Source organism: Xiphias gladius, chromosome 5 (genome assembly GCF_016859285.1).
Source record: "Xiphias gladius isolate SHS-SW01 ecotype Sanya breed wild chromosome 5, ASM1685928v1, whole genome shotgun sequence".
Taxonomy (NCBI): Eukaryota; Metazoa; Chordata; class Actinopteri; order Istiophoriformes; family Xiphiidae; genus Xiphias; species Xiphias gladius.
In genome coordinates, this window is record NC_053404.1 from 11,187,874 (window position 1) to 11,208,995 (window position 21,122).

Sequence of the window (21,122 nt, forward strand, 5' to 3'; positions counted from 1 at the left end):
AATGAGGCGAATTACCAAATGAGCACAATATACATAATCTCATTTGTGCTAAATCTATCAATGTAAATTTAAGATTATACATTTAGGAATGAGAATCTGAGAAAGGTTAACAGCTATCCTCCTCTAGTAATTTCCCCAAAACTTTACACTTTACTGAGGGAATCCACCTCTAGCTCTGTTGTGTGGAACACCCCTCTACCCCTCTTTACTGAATGTCTGATTTTATTTAATAAAATGGATTTGATCTATTTGGCATTATCCCAATCAATACTTATTTTATACACATTTAAATATAATGGAGTATAAAGTATAATATTTCCCTCTCAATGTAGTAGCATACAACCGGTTAGTCTTACTAAATGCGATTATATCAGTAAAGTGTTGGTACCTAAAAACTATGCTGTACCATGGGGACAAACAGCATACATAAAAGAGTTATTTGAGACCTAGTATTTATTTCAACGAACATTTGCCTTCAATGGCTGCACTCTAGTCTGACTCCTTGGAGGGTCTGGAGATGTAGGAGACCTGAGCTGGGTCACTAGATGAGTTGTCCCTTTGACACATGGCTCTACTTTGTTGTTCATCAATTCTTCTTCGCCTTCATCCCCCCAGGAGCGGATGTTCTGCTGAGCTGAGCGACGGTTCACCCGTCCTAATGCCTTGTCCCTCTCTAAAGTCACCATCACGGTCTGCTTTAAAACTGCTTTGTATTTTTCATTCATCCGCTTTACTCCAAGCTCGTAGCTGTTGCATTGAACCTTGAGCTTTCTCATCTCCTCGATGAGCCTGTTTTTCTCCTGGACAACACGCTTATGCTGCAGCCGATGGAAGTCTCTGGCTTTCTTGACCCTCACTAGAGTCTCACCCGCAGTAGAGGCTGTCAGCCTGTACTCCTCCCTCTCCCGCTGGGCGTTTTTCAGCTCGCTGTCCAGACGCTGGTTGTTAGTGTACACGTCCGGTACCCCACCGACCCGCTCCGCATACACCAGCCCTTTCTGCACCATCTCGGTCCACTCAGTCTGAAAACAGTCAAGTGTTTTTGTCATTCCCATTTGGAGGAGAAAGTTTCGTAAAAAGTCATCAACAGCTTTAGGTTGGTGTTTGTTGTTGGTTGCGTTTGGCCCGGGAGCAGCCCGAGCATTGGCATCTGCCTGGCTTTGGATTGCTTTCATCGTCGATTCTAAGTCTTCTTCCCCTTCTGTTAAACTCCAGTCATCTTCTAGAGATACTTCTTCATATTTAAAGTCATCATCACTCTCAGTGGGAACACTCGCGTCCTCTTTTTCTTGATTATTGTTAGTCGCGCTCATTGTTTCATTTGACACAGCCAGCGAGAGAGCGTTTAATGTTACTATGGTGATGAGTCGGACCTTCAACGCGAGATTTCAGTAGATCACATTGGACCCAGTATTCCATATGTCAAAAAAACAATCATGGCGGATTACCGAGAGGCGCCCTTGGCCACTCGGCCAAAAACATTGGATCCAGATGAATATTTCAACCTCTCGCCGGAGCAGAGACGTGCCGAAGAAGACAGGGCAGCAGTACGAGCGAATCTGAAAAGGCAGTATCAGACGCAACTCAATAATCCGCACAGAAAAGAGCTCATTGTAAGTTGGCTGCTTGCTAGCTAGCAATGTCACCCTTAAAAAAAGACTCAGGCTAATTGCTGAGATGCTAACGGTAGCATGTCAGGGGCACACAGCATTAACACACTAACCAAACTTCATACAATATAGTGTCCATGTTTATTTGTCTGTATTTCTGAATAAAGTTGCGGGGCTATATGCTAGCACGGACGTCTTATTTTTGATTAAAGTTTGTGAATAACGCTAGCTAGCTAAAACAGAAGTGATTGAAACGCTGTCAGACTTTATAAGTGCTTTATTCGAGCCTAGCCCCTCTGGCATCCACTGAAACACATAGCTAGTTTAAAGACTTGAGGCCCTGTTCAATATTTTTCCCCGAAAATGTATGTGCGGAGAGGACTGTTGTAATTTAATCATCTGTGCAAGCTTAAGATGAACTGCAGTATACAATGTATTTTAAATGCCAGTTTTATCATTTTAGTCAAGTGCTGCAGTGTTACTTAGCACTTGACATGCCGTAAGTACATGCACCATACATTACATTGCTACATTTCAGCAGAGGGAAACATCATTTTAAATGGTAGTATTGATATTTGCTAGATACTCAGCCCTTCAAGACTCAGTTTAAACGGGGAGATCATTGACATTTCATTGCGTACCTTTCTCTATACAGGAAGACCCTGCACTGACACGCTGGGTGTATGCACGTGCCAACCCCTACTTATACTTCAAGCCCACATACAAGACATCTCTGTTGGGTACAATGTTTGGAGTTGTGCCACTCTTCGCCCTCTACTACATCTTCAAGACAGACAGGGTATGAGGAAAAAATGCAATGAACTGTCTTTACTTGATTATCACAGTGTTTAATGAATGACAGAGAGTAACTCTCCTTAAGCAGTAGGTCTAATAACCACTCAGTCTTTTTTGCTGTGTACAACAGATACAGTGGCACATGTTTTTGTCTGTTTCCAGAACCAAATATACATAAATTGTGGCATAACACTTAAAATATTGGTAGTTTACAGAACCATTTATTCACAGTTTTGGTCCCACTGACTGTCTTTAGGCTAGTATAAAGAGAAAGTGACTGACCAAAGCAGAAGCTGAATAGTAAACAAAAGTTAAAAAAAAAAAAAAAAAACACGTCCACATACTGTTGTGGTTAACGTCCTTTCTCTCAGGGGCTGCCATTGTGCTGCAGGTGTCATGAGTTTCATTTTCAATCCCTACTGCTGTCTTCTTTTCAGAGCATCTATCTGCTGTTATATTGCCAGTTCTCTGTAATCTATGATTTTGCTTGACATAATGCAGTGAACAACATAGTATTGGCGAGAACAAAAGGTAATTTTACCATGTTACATCACTAATATTAGTTTCATTAACAAATCTAATAAACTGACTATGCCATTTACAAGAATACTTTTGTCTAAAATAATCCTCAAATGTAACACTTGGTCATGAATTGCATCATAGGCATCTGAAAAGCTTTTTAGTTGTGGATTGGGACTTATATTCTAAAATGGACCTGTAATTATTATTTCCTTGTAGGTGCACAGTTGATCTGATTTTCTTTTTTTCACAATTCCATTCACATTAGAAATAAGTGCTTCATTTGAAATGCTGCCTGCTTTCATTTTCCTCCCCATTATCATGGAAATTCAGCCTCTAAGTCCTTGCCCATAGAAATTCCAGTGAGAATATGGTGCAATTTTCACACTGCTGCACGATCATGTTCGTCTCCCTCTCTCCGCTGGGAAGAAAAAAGCTGCTTGAAAGTCATGAAACGTGTGGCTGAGAAAATGTCTGGAAAGTGCAGAGGGTGAGGGTGATACGACTTTGTTGCTATGGAAACTGTATTAACCATAATCTGTTTGTCTGTTTTATAGGATCAGAAGGAGGAGCAGATTAAGGCTGGAACCCTCGAACGCAAGTTTAGTTTGTCATCATGAGCTCCGATGTATAAAGACCTCCTGTATGTTCTAGTGATGATGTCAGTGCATATAATTATTATTAAACAATTAAAATTATATTGTCGAAAACAATTGTGTGGCTTCGATTGCTGAGGCAAAAGTGTGATGGATAGGAAAAATGAGCATGAGCCTGTGAATGTGCTCACAATTTGTGTCCACAGACGAGGGTAATGCACACACATAGTATTAGAGCAGCATATTAGTAGACAGTGTGACAAGGTTATTGCTGATACTAAGATCACAAGCTAAAATCATTGTCACATCAATGAAAAATATGCACAGGGAAAGTAAAGATACATTTGTGTTCATCGTCAGTAACCAATGAGGTTCCCTTTAGCTCAAGAACAACCATTGTGGCTACTAATTACAATTAAGGAATAATGATAAATTTAGTTGAACAGTCCCACAAGTAGAGAAAAGTAATCAAGGCAGTGAAATGACTCATTGATGTCTGCTCTACAGGAATGTACAGTATACAACAAAACGGAGTACACTCCTGGTCAATGTCACTAAAATGCTAAGTAACTACAAATCCTGTCAATTTAATGCAGTTGTATTTGGTTTTAGCCTAAACTCAAGAAAAATGAAGCTAAGTAATTCAAGAAACAGAAATGTTTGACTAATTTATGAAAAGTCCATATTAAAGAACCATTTGCAACAAGTCAGTACACCCTTCTTTAGTGAATTGGTTTTTTTTTGGGGGGGGGGGGGGTTGTTTTATTTCTTTTAAATATTTTGTACATTCATATTTATTTTTGATGACAGATTTGGTCCTCCTTGGCATGGATGATACCAGTTTTGCACAAATCTGTGGAGAGATGCCATTCTTCATATATGATTCTATTCAGCTGCTCTTTGCTGGTGGGGTTTTGTTGCTCTACTGTCTGCTTTGAAATATTCAAGGTGTTCTGTTGGATTCAAGTCAGGGGACTTACAGTAGATGGCCAGGTCATAGGCTCCCCTTTTTTCTTCTTTAAAAACTCGTGTGATTTTTGAAGTGTGTTGGGATCATTGTCATGTTGGAAAATTCCTCTCCTGTCAAGCTTCTTGAGACTGGGAGTCATCTTTTCATTCAGTATTTGGGTATACAAAGTTGCATTCATAATGCCATCTATAAATGTCATCTCCTTGAAATCCGTCTGCATTCATGCAGCCCCATATCAGCACACGCCCACCTCCATGCTTAAAATGGTTGTAGTCTTCGCCAGTCTTCTTTGTTGCATTGAGGTTGTACTTTAGGTCCCATGTTTTCAATGTACGCTATCTAACCTGTTTGTTTTGAATTATACATGAGATCAAACACGCTGCACTTAACCTTAAAAATGATACAATTATTGTGAAAACATGTCATTTTGACGCAGTTAACATTTTAGTGATATTGCACAGGGGTGTACTCAGTTTTGTTGTATACTGTATTTGCTAATATTAGCCACCATAAGCTACTGGTCATACCAGACCTCTGTATCAGAAAAACCTGTGTATTAAACTAAGAATGGCTGTCTTTAATTGCTCATGAATTTGTCTTTTAATTTGTAAGAAGAATGTGTTATGTCTTCTTTAAGGAATTACATAGCCTCACAGTTTTCCAGTAAACGAAGGTGTGCATTTCATGATGTCTTTAATCTCTATTAAAGGACATACATAAAAGGCATCCATATTCAGCATGCCTGACCTGTGCAGTTACATGTACAGAAACAATTTATGCAGCCTAGCTGTTATTTTTAATTTCTAACATGACAAGCAGCACAAGTTTTATTTTTTTATTGTGACTCTAATCATAGTATTCTGTATAAAATAAATTTCTCAATTTAATGGCATATTTAATTCCTTCTGTATTTTCAATTAACAAACCTAATCAAATACCACAAAGGAAGTGAAGTTCCACAAAAATTGGATTGCTCTTAGTTACATTTGAGAAATAGAAAAAATTATGATTTTTATTTATGAATAACAACTGTATTTGGTCAAAATTTCTTCTTTGTCACTTTGTCTTTTTACTTTTTGCTGGGCTTCCAGTTGGGGTTAAAGTGGCTGCGGATTGGTTCCCAGCATTGGTAGTAGCTCTTGTCAATCCTCTGACATGTCTGTAGACCCCACTTGGTCACTGCCATACTGAAGGATGACTCAAACATAAAAGCCTTAAGGAAGAAAGAGACACAAAACAGATATAATGTGTTCTGCAAAATAAAAATGCTTAATGGCCAATTAATCTTGTCTGGTTCACAGTTAAACCTCATATATATATATATATATATATATATATATATATATATATATATATATATTTATTTATTTATTTATTTATTTTTTATTTTTTATTTTTTTACCATGGTACCCTCAGCCACCCTCTCGGGTTTTAGCTCAGCAGTGCTGTTCTTCTCGAAGCAGTCAGCGTCCGGACCATGTGGGGTCATCATGCTGTGGAGGCTCGCCCCTCCTGGCTGGAAACCCTCTTCTTTGGCCTCATAGTGGCCTTTGATCAAGCCCATGAATTCACTCATGCAGTTACCTAAAGTCACAAGCAGGAGAAGCTGTAACACAGCACTGTACTGGGTACAGTTTGCTGTACTAAGATTAAGTTGTAACACTGATTTCCACTAGATGGCCTTATAGTTCTGTGGTATAGAACAGACTAAAGGTACTGCAGCTGGGCTTCATTTGAGAAGAGTCATACAGCAGGAGGATAGTTATCACCATCCATCTTGACACTGGTTGAGTAAATGGACGTGTTAGCTTATGGCTGATTTGTTTCATTCAAAATTAGCCTCGCTAGGCAGAATTTGACAATTAGAATTCAAATTCAGTCACATCCTAACAAACTAGCTCTCAAAATTAATTGTTTCTGCTTTTCCTTTCTTATTCTCCTCCCTTGGAAAATTCAAACAAGACACTTTAGAGCTGAAGCAAGGCGTGTGTGTTTGTATGGTCTTACGGTGATAGTATGGTGGACGGAAGGTGTGGTCAGCCACACCCCACCGTGGGGGGAAGATGACAAAGTCAGCAATGGCCACACCTGGTCGTGTGGATTTGGCAGTCAGCACAGTAAAGATAGATGGATCCTATAGGAAGATTATATATAGAGGGAAAAATGTGACATTTGAGGGTGTGCTTATGGGTTGGAGAAATTAAGCAAGAAATTAATAAAATATGCAATATGTATATTAAAAAGTACTGTGAGTGTGTCTATGTCCTTAAACTTGACTCTCACCGCATGGTCGAATGCCACACAGTTGATAACCATGAAGTTCTTCAGGTTGTATTTGTAAGGTGTGTAGTTCCCATGCCAGGCAACCACATTGAAGGGAGAAAAATCCTACGTGCAGAGCAAAGAAAAAAAACAAATAAGATGAGTCTGCCTAAGCAACAAACACAATAGACTTTAAATTGAGCTTTTCACAGGGAAAAGGGAACAATGAATGATGTCTTTGTAATCTTAAATTCCCAGAGAGAGTACTTCTTGACATAGAGAAAAAAAAACCTTTATAATGAAAAGGGTTGATTGTGAAAGAGGCTGTGTTTCTTTCATTCTTTCTTCTCCTTCATTCCGCCTGTTCTTTTTGATACAAGGCTCTAGGTATTATGGGGTAATTGGCTTCACAATCAAACTTTCCCAAACTTTGAGCATTTTTACGCTCGAAGCGGCGTTGTTATCGGGAGAGCAGCATATTACAGTGGGAGCAGAGATATTTCTTCATCTTGATTGTTAAAACCATAGCAATTTTATATAGTTTCCCTGTTCTGATAATGTCACTGCGAAAACAGACATTCAACAGAAGCTCTAAAATCAATATAGTTCATTACAACTCAAGCTGCCTCCTTAGTGACCTCCACGGTCCTTACACACACGCTCACGTACACATATGAACAGCGAATACACACTAACAAAAAAACCTCACAGCATTTTCATACATAGACCTATTCATATGTAAATTCACATACATAACTAATAAACACCAAACACAACCTTACACATACACTCAATTTATAGTAGTTGCCATACAAAAAGGCCATTGGGGAACACAGTGCAGGTAATTTCTTGGACATTCATTTGCGTCCACTACATTTGATTAAACCGAAGGGAAAAATGGAAGACAGCAAGCACTTGCACACACACGCACACAAAACATAAACATATTGGCCAAGTCAAGCAAATAATAAGTTAATTTGAGCAATTTCAGCACTCTGCAGGGGAACAAAACAGCAGGACCCGACAGGAGCAGCAGCATCTTCCCTGAGATGAGGCTTGCATCCCCCACCTTATTTTTTTAACCCCTGTAGCCTCACCCTCCAGGCTCAGGGAAGGGTGGACACCAGGGAAAGAGTGTCAGATGCAGCCTGCAGCCTCCAACTCTACTCTCCAGCACATAACAGGTGCCAGATACTCAAGTAGAGGCAGGGAGAGTGACGTAAGTGTTTGTTTTGCTATAAAAGGCAGAATCTCACCCTTGTGTACTTCCTACGATGAATAATAGTGTGATTTGACATGGTTTCCACAGTTACAACCTCCCAACCCCCACCCTTGACAAACCTCTCCTCCCACCTCCTCACTGTCTCGGTAAAAAACCCTCTGTCAGACATTATGTGTTGATCCAATTATGTGCCTAACAGGACATTTCTGGAGGGGGAGGATCATCCCCCAAGTGAAATATGGTGAAATTAATGCTTAACTTGTGAAAGGTTTTTCCTACAAAACAAAGCTTCACGGGTACACTGTCTGTACCTCCAGAATGCCTTAACTAATTATGAGTGATTAAAACTCATAAGGGAGTCGAGGCGAAAAACCTGCTGAATGAGTAACAGCTGACACTTTGATATTAAATCATCAGGGATGACAATTAAATCGGCAGGAACAGCTAATGGATCATATGCTTCACTTGGATAGTTTCCTGTTTGTCATTGTTGCAGTTTGATGGTGTTTACTGAAGCAAACACAGACCTAAATTGGGTAATAGGGCAAGTGTGCCGTATGTGGGGCCCTGTCATACAGTGTCCGTGTACATGTTTGAGTGTACTGACACACATAAACTGAAATGTCACAAAAACAAGAAAAGAAAAAACACCTGTTGGCAGGCGAAGAGCTTCCCCTGGTACTTATTGATGATGGTGTAACCTGTAGCCACTTTGCGATCCTCATACCAAGCAATTGGACACAGGAAATCTCTTGGGTTGGCCAGACCATTGGCTCCTGCAAAACATACACAAATAATCATACACATACACACACAAAAAATCTACACCTTTATAAACATGACTAAAGCTGTGTCTGAAATCACTCTCTGTGTACTACTGTACATGCTGCATTTTACTTACTAACCACCATTTCATAAGATGTATGCACTATATGGTGCCCTCCAAAATTCTCACAATGGATCAGAAAAGTAGTTTCCATGGCATGTACACTACTGTCTAACAAATCCAGAATGCAATGAGCGACATTTTATAAAGTATGGCTGTAGCCCACAGTCTACAGCCATGCTAGTGGCTCTGTCAGAGTATACTCAAGTCTTTGCTCACATGTTAATATGCTCAGAGGTAAAAGGTTTACCCTGTTTGCCAGTTTAATTTACTCACTAGTTTAGCATATTAGCATGCTAACATTTGCCGAATAGCAAAGTACAGCATAGCTTGATGGTCATTAGTTTTGCTGGTATTTGATCATAAACCAAAGCTTCAACCTGATGCTAGATGAAAAGTCACAGGAATCACCAAAGTGATTATAATTCATCCTGAGAGAAACATGAATGTGTTTACCAAATTTCAGGGCGATCAATCCAATAGTTGTTGACACACGTTTTGACTTCACCAAAGTGGTGGATCAACAGACCAACATCATACAAACACACACCAATGGGTCCCAGGTCAGGGAGTTCAAAGTGGGTTCCATACACCTCCAGTACATAACCTCTGGTTTCTCCAAACACATCCACACTGAAGCGCATTCCTTGCTGGAGAAAACAAGAGAAGTGCTGGTGAGAGAAAATTTAGCGCTGTTATGTATCCAATATAGGAGGTACTGATGCTGAGGGGACTTATGGGTTAATGGACTAATGAGTTCGGAAAAATACACGTGTGCTGCAATCGTAAATCCTGGTGGTCAGGCTTTCTGTAGCTCAAACGTCTTTCCAATATTATTTATTTTCAGGTCACTATGTAAAAGTATCAAACTATGTCTTTCTAAATATGGTAAGTGGGTGGTGGGGGTGGACACAATGGTAGTTTTCTATGGAAAATGGGGAGGTGAAAAACATAGAGTTCACCTGGATGACACAGATCTCGTTCAGCTCCACCATCATCTTCCCAAACTCTGTAGTGATCAAGATCTCACCCTGCTGGGGGACTAGAGAGACAAACAGACAAAGAGAGTGACAGAGAAAAGAAAATCTGAGGGAGAAGAAGGACAGAGGATTGAGCTAGCATTTTTCTTGACATTGAGAACATCAACAGCCTTTTTCCTTACCAATCAGAAAGTCTCCATCTGAGTTGTTGAAACACCTGGAACAGAAAAAAATTGAATAGCTCAGAATTGATCGGCAAAGTGTAACCAAGGATTTTTTTTTTGTTTTTGTTTTTTGTTTTGCAAGTTGATATTTGAAAATACATCTATTTGGTAAATGATGGAGTACATTTGTACATAAATACTCACCTGTCAACCATGGAAATGTTGCAGGTGTACACGTGGATGCCAATGCCATTGCGAGATTTGGCATCCCCAGCACCACAGACAGTATGCAGACCCTGCGAGATACAGACGGAGACAATCCCAATCAACTGACAATCTTATCTGAAACAATAATATGGGAAAAAGAGTTAAACTTACAGCCACAAAGTCCACTTTCTTCTCTGTGGGTTTTGGAATGGTAAATGGCAGCCAACGCAACTGTGGGAGAAACCCCAGAGTCAGAATCTACTTATTCACTAAATACAGAAAATATAAAGCAAATCATGTAAAAGGCAATTGGGATTTTTTTCTCTAAATGGTTTGAAGTGGGTGGGGCTCAGTTAGAAAAAGATGACACCATGTGTACCGTACACTAATCGGAGTTTTGCTAAATTTGACTCTAAATGTGATGAGAGTTGTCTGGCTCTTATCACTGATAATCACATCTGATCGAACCACACCTACACAGTCCTGATAAAGCTGATGAGCTGAGTTTTGGAAGTGAAAGAAATAGTTCAACATTTGTGAAATATGCGTATTCACTTTCTTGCTGAGTTAGATGAGAAGATTGATACCACTCTCATATCTGTACGGTATGAAGTTACCAGTGGCAGGCAGTAAGTTAGCTTAGTATAACATGGCCTGCCAGGCTCTGAAAATCTGCCTATAAGCACCTATAAAACTCTCTAAATACTACATTATATCCATCCATCCAGTAGCTATACCGCTTATCCTTAGAGGGTCACGAGGGAGGTGGGGGCTGGAGCCAGTTCCAGCTGACACTGAGTGAGATGTGGGGTACTGGATAGGTTTCCAGGCTATCATAGAGCTAATATATAGAGACAAACAACTAGTCACACTCACATGACATGACTAGCTGGAGCACCCAGTGGATGGGGATAGGGAGAACTTGCAGACTCTGCACAGAAAGGCCCCAGCTGAATCGGGGCTCAAACCCAAAAACTTCTTGCTGTGAGGCAACAGTGCTAACCACTGCACCACGATGCCACCCAACATATTATATCTTTTTTGTTTAATCCTTACAAAAAGTAAGATAAGCAGTGTTTAGTAAGCTGTTTTCTAATTTCCGGGCTTTATTTTAAGCTAAGCTAATATTTGAATCAAGTTTTCAGGGGCTTTAGCAACATTCACAGTTTCACTAATTGAGGCAAGAATTAAATGAGCAGGAACTCTTCCTATTCGGCTTTGATATACCTGGTTAGGATCAGGCTCCACTTCATTCCAGTTCTCTGTTAGATTCTCACATGGCACTGCAGTAAAAGGCTTATGTTTGACAGATGGGAGGATGCGGTACAACCAGCTTGAGAAAGAGAAAAAAAACAGTATTAAGGTATTCATAATGTCTAAGATCCATTTGATCTGGTATATGGGCTGATTTATGTGTCAGAGAGAGATGGATACCTCCTCATATTGGCTGGTCGTGGGCAAGTGAAAGCAGAGCCAGAGAGCTGCTCAGCATAGAGACCGTAGGGACAGACCTGAGGATTGTTCTGTAGAAAACATAATGCAGTGTGTTCAGACAGCATGTTAATGTTATATACTGTGTGTTACGTATTGTGCAAACACGGGACTGGCAGGTCTGTCTAAGGCTCAAGCATGATCAAACATAAGTCAATTCTGAGAGGTTCTGCATTTTTTTCAACTATACACAATACAGGCAAGGGAAAGTCTTAAACCACAGGGCATTGGTACATTTTGACTTGTGTGGTCATCATCTAGTCTTTTCTTTTGCAGTTATATATGGGTGGTTTTTATACTTATATATCTTCCTGTGAAACATGGAGGAGTCACAGCAGCTGTGGTGTCACCCCTCCTAACTCCTATGGTATCACCTTAAGTATTCATGCAATTAACTTAAGCACAAAATCAATTAATAAATGATTGACTTAATGCCAAAATGAGCCCGGAGTGATTTTTTTGTGTGTGTGAGCTACCTGTCTCTCAGGCAATGATCCAGGACAGCGAGGGTCTTCAGAGGAGAACTCATTCCCAAAACCGTTCATGTACTGAAATAGACAGATAGACAAATATTAAACACTAGAGGTAACTTAAAGTAAAAAAAATAAATAAATAAAACACCATGCAGCTTCATTGTAATGCAGGATAAACATATTCATGCTGGTTATAATTAAACTTGAAGGCTTGTCATTAAGGCTTGTCTTTTCGTTAATTGTTGTCATATTGATTCATTAGATCTATGATAAAACAAACTGCAGTTATGCCAAATTTCCCCCCTTGCAGTCATCCATTATTTTTGTGTTATTTTGTTACAGAAACACACTAATTACACAAACATCCTCCACAGTACATTTTGATCAATACTTCAATTATGATAAGAGTATTATTCCACTATCTTCCTTTGATTGCACTTATCACCAGCACCCATTGTCTTTCCTGCCACTGAAAAACATGAACTTGGCACAAGGTAAAGAAATCATGCTGAGTCATTGACAGTCTGCAAAAAGCACATTCACAGATATGGATAGTTTCCATATGTGCGTGTTCATGTGTCTTAAGTTCTTGGGTAAAAACACTTTGGAGGCTCTAGTGTGCCTCTCATGTGAACGTGTTTTGTAAAGAAGGATGTTGTTATGCTTCCACTTTTATATCGGGTTAGAGTAGCAGAAAAACGCAATGTCCAGCAAAACTTTTACATTACATGGATCATGCATCATAACAAGTCATTTCAGCAAGTTAATTCTTAGAATTATTTTGAGAGAAAGCTTTTGCCAAGGACTGAAACAGCTCTTCTTTTTATAGCTTTTAAACAGCATGAATATCTTTAAGGCTGAACACAACAGGTCACTCAACTGGTGTAATTGAAGTGATACTGGAGTAACGGTCAGAAGAAGAAAATATTTTTAAAGTTTTTTCGAATTTGTTTTATTGAAAAGAATCTTTCCCACTGAAATATGTTTGTGCTGCTGTTGAAGCTTCTCAGACCACATCTGGGCAGTTGCTGAATGCAGCACTCTGATTGGTCGGAGGGAACGCCTCCCTTCAGTCAGCCAGTCTGCTTCTGTTACAGTTATGATTGCACATGCACAGTTTAATTTTGAACGTCTGGTGCAGGATACGTATACATCAACAACTGAAGTACACCTTTTCTTTAATTTTCCAAATAATATTGAACCACAAGCATGTTTGCATGTTCATGCCTCTCAGACTATTCTGAAACTTATTGGGTTTGTCAGATACATATTCTAAGCACTGGTGAATGCTGCCTTACCTTGAGTCCAGTCATTGTGTTGTCTGTTAAAAGTCTCCTCGCAGCTGTTGTTTCAGCGGTTCATATGTAGCTTTTTTCTGACTCTTAATGCATTCCCCTCGGCCAAGGTCCACTGCAGCAAGCGTGCATGCTGGTATGAACTGAGTGAAAAGGGGGGGTCGGATTTATACTCTTTCTCCTTATGGTTTTAATTAAGCATTGACAGGCTCAGTGACGCAGCAGCGGGGTTTGTAGCAAAAGGGGGAGGACGGATTGGATGGCCAAAATATGCGCAAACAAGTACCAGTGTCACTGCCAAGACAAACAAGAACGAAGACTACATTTGAAAGTTTTTAGTGCAACACACAGGTAACAAATAGGACAACGGACACATTCAATACACGAAGCAAAGACAGGCATCTCATAGGCAGTGGTTTCTCGGGGTACAGACAAATGCAGACTAATCCTTAAATGAAAAAACAAACTATACTAGATTATCATAAACTATTAAGAAATATTATAGGCCTATGTAGGTTATTACGATAAAGTAAAAATTGGCGGACTACAATTTATGGTAACAGACGAAAAATGTGTCTGTTATAGTGACTATAGTGATAGACATTGTGGTCAGATTGTGGTGACCTCATATTGGACTGCTTGTGCAAACAAATCATGCACGTCCTCACGTCCTGCAAAACAAACATCCGGGCAAAACAAAAAGTCCAAGAAATAGAGTCTATAATATCCCAAATCTGCTATGACCTACTTTTATTTATTTATTTATTTAATACATGAGTGTTTATTATGAAGACAAAGTAAAAGTGTCTACACGGCAAATGTACCAACAACTTGAACGCTGAGGACACCATCTCTGTGGATTGAATGCTCCACCGGTAGATCAGGTTGTCCTTGATTTTGTCATGCTCGTTCCTGTACAGCTGCATTGTTAATTGATTTCTCTTAAAAACCTGCATAATACACGGGATAACATCTGCATGCTGCAGCAAGCAATTCAGTCTTGATATGAACAACAGCAAAGGCCTCCAGAAGGCCTATACATTACTTTAAGCAAAATATATTCAGTTCATTTCTGGAAGTAGATAGTCAAACGATGGGTACCTAATGTCCCCCATGCAGCATGTATCAAAAAGAATCAATTTCGCCTCTCTCATTCTTGCCTCTCTTCCCCTGTTGTCTATTTCTTTCTTTTTGGGTGGTGCTGGGGAAGGGTAAATGATGGCAATTCTCATAGCGAGGCGCAAATAAACTCGCCACGGCAGAAGTAACTGTTCTCAGGCGAAGCGTGCAGTCAGGCCTGGGCCCCCCGCTGACAGGCAGTCAGGGTGCTGTGCCAAAGACGAGAAAGCCCAATGGCAGGAAAATATCATGTCCCAATCTCCGGAAATTGATCTACTCCTTGTATGGAGAAAGAAAATGAGTGATTTTAATTTCATCCCCGAGTCTGATGATAGAATTCTAGAGTATTTGGGTCATATCCTGATGTGTGTTTTTAGAGAGGCAGGAATTGCTGGAGACGGGAGAAAGGCGAATGTTGTTGCCTACTGACAGTTATATCTATGCATGCGTAAGTGGGCCATAAATGCGTTGTTATTAGATGCCTGCTGAACTCAATGGCTTGATGGTAAATGGTACACTCACCTGGTAGTCTATCCCCATATGCATAAACAGGCAATCTCTTTCTGTCTTTCTCTCTCTCTCTCTCTCTCTCTCTCTCTCTCTCACACACACACACACGCATACACACAGTTATATGACTATTCTGTGACGTGACATGTGATGACATCTTTATCCTTTCATAGCAGATTGGCCCCACACTTCCATATTCATGCAATGTATGTGCTATTTTTTGCCCGCTTATCCTATATTCTGACCTGAAAAGTACGTTTTTACATGCCCTTGCAGTCCTGAGAACAGAGAACAGGTCTCATCAAGCAAAATAATTAAAGTCAACTGTTTGGGTTCACCATGGGTGTGCAGGGCTTTTAACGTGACCAGAAGAGTGGTGTTATATCTGTAAAAAGTAAACATTGAGGCTTCCAGCACGCACCATAGCTTTTGCAATGCCATACATACAGTATACTTTACAATATGTTATCATTTATATGGTCCAGAATTCATTCAGGGATTCTCAAACAATGGTCAAACCTTAAAGGAAAGAGTTATAGTGGTTAAAAAATTCTTCTACTGGAGCCCAAGCAGTGCAATGTATCTGCGAGATTTCGCCATATATACTGTACTACATTCATATTGGTAGTTATACATAGATCAATTGTACTTCTGATTAACTTAATTATGCAGTAGCCAGTAGTAACAATTAATATTTGTGTGCTTACACACTTCGCTGCTCTTGTTTCTCTACAGTAATGAGATTTTTACATCTTCTATTTTATTCTTCTTTGAGCAGAGGGAAAAACAGCTGTCAGATATACTCTTTTAGACTCAAAGAAAAACACCACATTATACAGTATAGATGGATGTTGCACCTACATAAAACAGGAAATTGAGTCTTTTGTTAGGCTGCTGATAACACACAAAATTCCACCATCATTGCAAACCACATCGACAATTTAAAAAAAGGTTGCAACGCGATTTCTTCTGATTGGCTACTTGGCTTTGTATTCTTTAGAGCTACTAAAACTACGAACAATTTGCTCAACACATTAAGAAAAAAAAATTAAATTTAACTTTTTGAAGGATGTAAGTGCACATGACATCTGAATTGTTACCATCTGGTCTCATCTTGTGTATCACTGGTAGATAACTTCTGTATTTGGATGTCACATCTAACAAGAAATAGCTTGGATTTGTGTATTTTGTAATTACAGCCCTGTTACCCACTATTGTAGTCTAATGTTAAATGAGTCCTGACATCCAGTACCACACAGAGACAGAGACACACACATCTGACAGATCCATTTAACGCTGATTAGATTTGCAAGGACACATAGTATACCCTCTCTGTGTCTCCTGTGTACCTACTCTCTCTCTGTCTTTCCCTGAGTAGGTTGAGTATCTCCTAAATCCTATCTATTGTAGTAATGTTATGCAAATGGTTTAATATGAAGATAAAAGACTGTTGCAGTATGTGGTGCTCTTGTGGTTCACAGCCTTATGTTTCCAGGACGATAGCTCTAACGATGAGGGCACTATTTGGAGTCATTAAATGATGGCCTTCCTGACATGCACCCGAACACCACCACCGCCACCTCTCCCTGCATTGGCCATTAAAGCGACTCGCACCCACACCAAAGCACACACTACAGACGCCTTTTAGCACCAGCTCCCAGTTTCTTACACATCACAGTGTCACAGAATAGAAAATTACACTCTCCTCCCACAGAGAAAATTGCTTTGGAATTGCTTGGTTATAAAGATGTGCTTTAAAGAGAGGGGGTGCATGCAATAAAAAAGGACACGCACAAACACAATTACTTAAGCACTCTAAGGACAATTCTTACAAGTTAATCAGAGGATTTACCAATTATAGATGTCAAAAGGATTTTGTTGCATATCTGTTTGTGGCCTATGTTTATGTATTGCATTGTGTTTGTCTTTGCATTCGATGTATTTAGTATGCATTTTTGTCTGTTGTTGTGTATATGTTCTAAATAACTGCAGAGCATATACTGAACACATAAATAGCAATCTCAGAATGAATTTTTGCTTTCTGCATAGCCACAAATGAGTTATCAAACAAAACAAGACATGAAAATAGCCACAAACAGTCGAGCTGATGAAAGGAAAACATAATGTAATGTACCATAGCAGAGACATGGGTGGAGGATTGAAGACAATAAGGGGAAAGGTGTATCAGTATCAAGAGACGAGAGAAGTATGACGGAGATGAAAGGGAGAAAATACAAAGTGGAAAATGGCAGAAAAGAAAGAAAGAAGCAGAGAAAAGATACAATATTGTAAAGCAAAGATAAGTCAGAGTGGACAAGGAAGGGGATGAGACATGACTTAGTAGGTTCAAGAGAGCAAAATGACACCTATAGCAAAGGAGAATATGTGAAGAGAAAGGATGTTTAGAGCTCTGTACTGGATCAAAAGCCAAAACAGAGTAACTACTACATAGTTGTTCAAAGTTAAGTTAAGACTGGAATCTGTTTTTTGACGATACAAAAAAATATTATGTCAGAAAAAATTGTAATTTATGTGAAAACAGCTTTTTTAAATTTTCGGAAACTACAAAAGTAAGATTAAATAAAACAACGAGCCAAAAAACAACCCACTGCAGTAACTGCACACTGTTTGTTACTCTGTGGGCTCTGTCGCACTCACTGCACTTTCTGCCATAGAAACACAGCCAACAAGACAGCTGTAGCAAGAGAACTATGTTAAGCGTTAGCTAGCTAGTCAGATGGCCACGGCTAGCATTAGCTGAAGCTAAAATGAAAATTTATTTTTTGTTTTTTTTTTAGATGTTGTCACAGTTGAGAAACATGTTTGATTAACCAACATCTTGGTTATTCAGTTAGTTATTTCATATAACTAAATGAGGCAGTAGTTAAACCCAATCATGAAAGAGAATAAAAACCTAATGGCTAAATTTCTCCTGAAGCTAACTAGCTTATTAGCAGCATAACAGTAACTGTTGTCACATTTGTAATATAATATTATCAATTAATGTATTAAATTGTAGATTAATTTATTAAATTGAGTTCAGTATAAATATTAATCGTCAATGGACAGGCAGCCACCTACCAACGCAGAGATATTAATTCCAAGAAACTGTAAATAATCAAAATAAAGTTTATTTTCTTATACAAACAAGTTCAAATGGAGAAGAAAACTATAGAGGATATTTTGTTGGTCGGTACTGTTCTTCCCCTATGGCCCATTGTAAATGTTACCCAAAGGCAGAGTGTCAGGATCTGTATTCATTTCCTGTTTTATTTTGAAGTCTTGGTTCTGTTGTGTTACTGTTTGTTTTTACTTCCTGGTTTTTCCCGCCTGTTTTGATTACTGTCTCCACCTTAATGTCTTTCACCTGTGTCTTGTTTCCTGTGTATTTAAACCCCACCTCATTTCTCATGCCTTGCCAGATTGTCTTTGTTACCCTTGTGTTCAAGCTCTCTCGCATTTAGTCCTGAATCATTCCCTGTGTATGATTTGTTTTTCCGGTATTTTTGTGACCCTCGATTCTGCCTGTTCCTGATCTGCCTTGTTGCCTGGTTTAACTGACTCCTGGTATTTTGACCTCTGCTACGTCTCTCGGATTAAAGATTTGGATTTTGGACATTGCACTTCTGCCTGACTCTCTCTCTCTCTTGCACTTGGATCCACACACACCTGTCCTTACAGTACAATCTGGCCATGTCGGACCCAGCGGAGGGAGAGAAATTTTGTCGTGCTCTGGGAGCTCAAGGGAAGCGTCTAACCGATTTGGAGTGGGGAGTGGGCAGTTTCCAGCCTGGAACCAGGAGTTCAGTCATTGTCTGAGCAGCTACAAGCCCTGGCTGCCCAGACTTGCCAAGTGGTTACTCGTCTGGATTCCATGTCTTCTGCTACAACAGGCCCAGCTGTTCCTGCTCCACCTCCAATACCCAGGGATCCTCCAGTTCATTTTTCAGAACCCAGAGCACCCCCCATCGAAAGGTATGATGGCACTCCTGAAACGTACCGCTCATTTTTGACTCTTTGCTCGCTAACTTTTGAACTGCAGCCTCTTACCTTTGCCACTGAGCGCTCTAAAGTAGCCTTTATGATCACTAATCTCACGGGGCGAGCACGTGAGTGGGCCACGGCTGAGTGGCAGAGACATTCATCTACCTGTGACTCTGTAGCTACTTTTTCTGCTGCTTTGGGTCGTGTTTTTGGTCAACCTGTCTCGGGCCGCGAGGCAGCCCGTGCACTTGGTAATCTCAAGCAAGGTAGAAGCCGTGTATTTGATCATGCCACTCTGGCTGCGGAGAGTCAGTGGAACGACGAAGCACTTGCAGACACTTTTTCCTGAGTCTCTCTGAAGATATAAAGGACAGACTTACCATGGTTGATCTTCCTACAAGTTTTGAGGGTCTTGTGGAACTTGCTATTAAGATTGACAACCGGATGCAGGAACGAGAGCGGCTCAGAGGAGCTACAGGCCCTGGATCTGCGCCTTTTAGTCCCAAGGAGGAACCCATGCAGCTTGGTCGTACCCGTCTGAGCCGCCAACGTGAAGGACTATGCCTCTACTGTGGGGAAATGGGGCACTTCCTGGCTCAGGGCCCGGTAAAAGGCCTGGCTCACCAGTAACCGGAGGCCTACTGGTGAGCCACACCGTGACTGCCTCTACACCAGCACGCTCCTTGACCCCTGTTCAGCTCATCACTTCTCCCAAGAATTCCCTGGCCCTTACAGCCTTCATTGAAGCTGGGGCAGACGAGAACTTCATGGATCTGAACCTGGCCCACCAGCTGAATCTACAACTCCACCCCTTTGTCCAAGCCACGCCGGGCCAGCGCTCTCGATGGTGGCCCTCCCTCAGGGAGGATACCTGGGATTTTGTCTCTGCCTGTTCTGTTTGTGCCCGCAGCAAGTTCTCCCGACGCCCCCCTACTGGTCTACTCAGGCCTTTGCCGGTTCCACACCGCCCCTGGTCTCATGTGTCCATGGACTTTGTCACTGGGTTGCCTCCCTCAGAGGGCAAGACAGTCATCCTCACTGTCGTTGACCGGTTCTCCAAGATGGCTCACTTTATTGCCCTGCCTAGGCTACCCTCTGCCAAGGAGACAGCGGAGGCAGTCCTGTTTCATGTGTTTCGGCTCCATGGTCTTCCTCAGGATGTTGTGTCTGACCGGGGTCCCCAGTTCGCCTCACGTTTCTGGAAAGAGTTCTGCAGGCTGCTTGGGGCATCTGTCAGCCTCTCCTCCGGCTTCCATCCCCAAACCAATGACCAGACGGAGAGGTACAATCAGGAGATGGAGACGGCCCTCCGGTGCATCGCCTCCCAAAGTCCATCCAGTTGGTCGCAGCAGCTCCTTTGGGTGGAGTAGGTCCATAACTCCCTTCCCGTGGCTTCTAATGGTCTATTGCCATTCCAGTGTGTCTACGGGTACCAGCCTCCGCTTTTCCAGGACCTTAAGGGGGAGGTCTCTGTTCCTTCAGCTCACGCCCTGGTGCGCCGATGTCAGCTCACCTGGAGGAAGGCTCGGGCAGCCCTCCTACGCACCAATATTGGATACGAGAGGTCCGCTAATCGTCATCGCACACCGGCTCCTCGCTACCACGTGGGCCAGAAAGTATGGCTCTCCACTCGAGACCTGCCAGTTCGGGGGGAGTGTCATAAGCTGGGTCCCAGGTTTGTGGGCCCTTTCCCGATCTCGGCGATCATCAACCCTGCTGCTGTCCGCCTTCGTCTTCCTCGGACCATGAGGGTCCATCCCACCTTCCATGTTTCCCGAATCAAGCCTGTCAAGACCAGTCGTTTGGTTCCTCCCTCCGCCCAGGTTCATTGCTGGTGGTCCTGTCTATTCGGTAAAGAAACTGCTGGCTGTTCGTCATAGGGGCCGGGGCCGTCAGTACCTAGTTGATTGGGAGGGGTACGGTCCAGAGGAAAGGTCCTGGTTCCTGCTAGGGACATTCTTGATAAAACACTGATACGGGACTTTCATAGACTGAGCCCGGGCATTCCTGGGACGTCCCTTAGGGGGGGTACTGTCAGG

General features: G+C 41.2%; 3 protein-coding genes across 5 annotated transcripts; 1 reads left to right on the top strand and 2 right to left on the bottom strand.

The window, feature by feature from the left end:
• Positions 1–458: 458 nt before the first annotated feature.
• LOC120790191 (sperm-associated antigen 16 protein-like) lies at positions 459–1,456 on the bottom strand. The gene has a single exon (XM_040127540.1). The coding sequence runs from the start codon at positions 1,311–1,313 to the stop codon at positions 459–461; it is 855 nt and encodes a 284-aa protein (XP_039983474.1). The 5' UTR covers positions 1,314–1,456.
• Positions 1,392–5,071, top strand: ndufb4 (NADH:ubiquinone oxidoreductase subunit B4). The gene is made up of 3 exons (XM_040126735.1): positions 1,392–1,613; positions 2,266–2,409; positions 3,482–5,071. Exons 1-3 carry the CDS (start codon positions 1,437–1,439, stop codon positions 3,542–3,544), a joined length of 384 nt encoding a protein of 127 aa, XP_039982669.1. The 5' UTR covers positions 1,392–1,436; the 3' UTR covers positions 3,545–5,071.
• A 141-nt stretch (positions 5,072–5,212) lies between these two features.
• Positions 5,213–13,630, bottom strand: hgd (homogentisate 1,2-dioxygenase). Of its 3 annotated transcripts, XM_040126732.1 has the most exons (15): positions 13,474–13,630; positions 13,151–13,263; positions 12,179–12,250; positions 11,646–11,734; positions 11,439–11,544; positions 10,383–10,442; positions 10,209–10,300; positions 10,023–10,057; positions 9,823–9,902; positions 9,411–9,510; positions 8,626–8,750; positions 6,774–6,878; positions 6,498–6,624; positions 5,893–6,074; positions 5,213–5,703 (listed from the first exon to the last, which is right to left on the bottom strand). In XM_040126732.1, the coding sequence occupies exons 2-15, from the start codon at positions 13,190–13,192 to the stop codon at positions 5,560–5,562; spliced, it is 1,359 nt and encodes a 452-aa protein (XP_039982666.1). In that variant the 5' UTR covers positions 13,193–13,263; positions 13,474–13,630; the 3' UTR covers positions 5,213–5,559. The 3 variants fall into 3 exon arrangements, with proteins under 3 accessions (XP_039982666.1, XP_039982667.1, XP_039982668.1); XM_040126733.1 differs by lacking the exon at positions 13,151–13,263; XM_040126734.1 differs by lacking the exon at positions 13,474–13,630 and having other exon boundaries at positions 13,056–13,248.
• Between the last annotated feature and the right edge of the window lie 7,492 nt (positions 13,631–21,122).

Bases quoted from the DNA above. Each gene is read 5' to 3' on its own strand.
- LOC120790191 (XM_040127540.1), bottom strand. From the start codon at position 1,313: ATGAGCGCGACTAACAATAATCAAGAAAAAGAGGACGCGAGTGTTCCC.
- ndufb4 (XM_040126735.1), top strand. From the start codon at position 1,437: ATGGCGGATTACCGAGAGGCGCCCTTGGCCACTCGGCCAAAAACATTG. The intron at 1,614-2,265 runs GTAAGTTGGCTG...TTCTCTATACAG, and splicing joins CGCACAGAAAAGAGCTCATT to GAAGACCCTGCACTGACACG. The intron at 2,410-3,481 runs GTATGAGGAAAA...TCTGTTTTATAG, and splicing joins ACATCTTCAAGACAGACAGG to GATCAGAAGGAGGAGCAGAT.
- hgd (XM_040126732.1), bottom strand. From the start codon at position 13,192: ATGTGGTCTGAGAAGCTTCAACAGCAGCACAAACATATTTCA. The intron at 6,625-6,773 runs GTGAGAGTCAAG...ATCTTCCTATAG, and splicing joins GTGTGGCATTCGACCATGCG to GATCCATCTATCTTTACTGT. The intron at 5,704-5,892 runs GTAAAAAAATAA...TTCTTCCTTAAG, and splicing joins GGGTGGCTGAGGGTACCATG to GCTTTTATGTTTGAGTCATC.